General features: G+C 49.7%; 1 protein-coding gene across 1 annotated transcript; it reads right to left on the bottom strand.

Annotated features, from left to right (window-relative positions):
• Window positions 1-654: 654 nt before the first annotated feature.
• On the bottom strand, window positions 655-978 carry LOC125314635 (early nodulin-75-like). The gene has a single exon (XM_048277466.1). The coding sequence runs from the start codon at window positions 976-978 to the stop codon at window positions 655-657; it is 324 nt and encodes a 107-aa protein (XP_048133423.1).
• Window positions 979-1,879: the final 901 nt, after the last annotated feature.

Here is a 1,879-nt window from a genome sequence, read left to right as displayed (position 1 = left end):
CTTCTCTTCGGCACAAAATGAACGTAGAGCATGTTTTATGAAAAAGAGGCGGTGTTCGTGTGTGCATTGGTGCGGAGACAAAAGAAGGAAGATTCTCAGATAATTTGAGACAAGCAAATGTCTTGTGAGATCGAAAGGGGCATCTTTGGCGAACATACGGCTGTAATCTGTGTGCAAGATTACACTTTTCCGAGTGGCGTGGATATACAAGCATTACCTTTTTACCATCCTCCTGTTCAGATCCAGATCCAAGATGGTCGGTTCCGATAAAGGCCCGGGCGAGGCCGACGGGCGAGGCCGACGAGCAAGGCCAGCGAGGTCGATCGAGACCAAGCCTCGCCGTGCTGGCCTCCTCGGATCTGCGAACTTCTAGCCTCGCTGGATCCGGAAATTGGGTAAAAGGTCTTCCAGAACAACATAATGGCAAGGATAAATGAAAGTTTAAAGCTCAAGCATATATAAAATACTGGTCACTAAAAATTACAAGCGCTGATCCATAACAAAATGCATGAGATTAAACCAGGGGCATGAGCTACATTCGCTTGTAAAAACACATTGAAGATCATAGTCTATAAAGTACGTGAAAAAGAGCACTTCATTTAAGTCCTCATGGACACGTTCATAAAACCCATCAAGAGAGACAAGGCAGCTTCTTCAGTTCTCAGTGGGAGGCTCGTGGGGGTGGGGTGGCTTCTTGGGGAAAGGATGACCAGGATGGGGCTCCGGTCTCCTCACCGCGTCGGGCAAGGACGGTGGCCTGCGCACCTTCGGCGGCTTGGGCTTGGGGAAAAACGGACGGATCGGGAGCGACCATAAGAGGAGGCGGCCGCCGCCGGGGTGGTGCTTGTAGGGCGGCTTGTGCCCCTTCGGGTGCCTTTCCTCCTTGAACGGGTGGTGGCGGTGGTCAAGCTCCTCCGCAATGGCCGTGGTGAGGAGCACCAGGCCTAGTAATAACGCTAGCAAGGACTTGGGAGACATGGTTTTCTTTTTCTTCGCCTAGTTTTTGGGCAGTGAACAGTGAAGTGAAGTGAAGTGAAGTGGCGTTGTTTATGTAGTGGTGAGAACTGAAGAAATGCGCGCATATATAGGCAAGTGATTTAAGTGTTACACTCAACTGCAAAAGGGTGATGTTCCCAACTTTCCAAATGCACCTTCCAACTAGTCAACCGCCTGCTTCCGCCAAACTCCAACCCGGTGGCGGGTCAGGAAAGGCGACGTGAATCGACTGGAGAGACAGCACGTGTTCAATTCACAATGCCTGTCCAGCGCAGCCCACCCAACGTCCGGACCGCCGACTCGAGCGATAGCCCCACGTCTTATCCTAGTTCATGGGATTAGTCCCATTGCGTGGTCTCGATCGGCTTCTTTGCAGGATAAGATCCGTGCGCTGGCGGCGTGGATCGATGTACATTTTTCCGAAAGGAACGGAAGTTGCACATGGAACGCTATGTTCTTGCGTTATGGCAGTATGCCGAGGATGCTGCAAATGTTAAGATTAAAAAAATCTAGATCAATTTAATAAAAGGGGAGACAGCTGACAGAAGAGGACAGCGTTGAAAGGGACCAGAAAGCCTTCAAATCAAAGCAGGGAGGTCGGGTTCTTGTGAAGAAGCTTTACAATAATTGACAAATATTTTAAGACAGAGGACGCCGCATTTGACATTCTCCCTCTCGCTTGTTATGACCACTTGAAGGTGAAGGTATGGGATAATGTTTTTTGCAAATCTTGAAATAAACGTTGTACCAGCAGCTCTCCTTTGACTCCTATATTGGGTTTCGGGGGAGGACCGAATTTACGCCTCGAAAGCGCGTGGATTTGCTATCGGCCCTAAAAGCTTTACCAAATCTGGGAGCGGGGTGCCTTCTCAGGAACTTGCTT

The sequence above is a fragment of the Rhodamnia argentea genome, chromosome 1, assembly GCF_020921035.1.
Source record: "Rhodamnia argentea isolate NSW1041297 chromosome 1, ASM2092103v1, whole genome shotgun sequence".
NCBI classification, from domain to species: Eukaryota; Viridiplantae; Streptophyta; class Magnoliopsida; order Myrtales; family Myrtaceae; genus Rhodamnia; species Rhodamnia argentea.
Note: the sequence above shows the minus strand (reverse complement) of the source record. Positions and strands in the feature narration are given on the sequence as shown.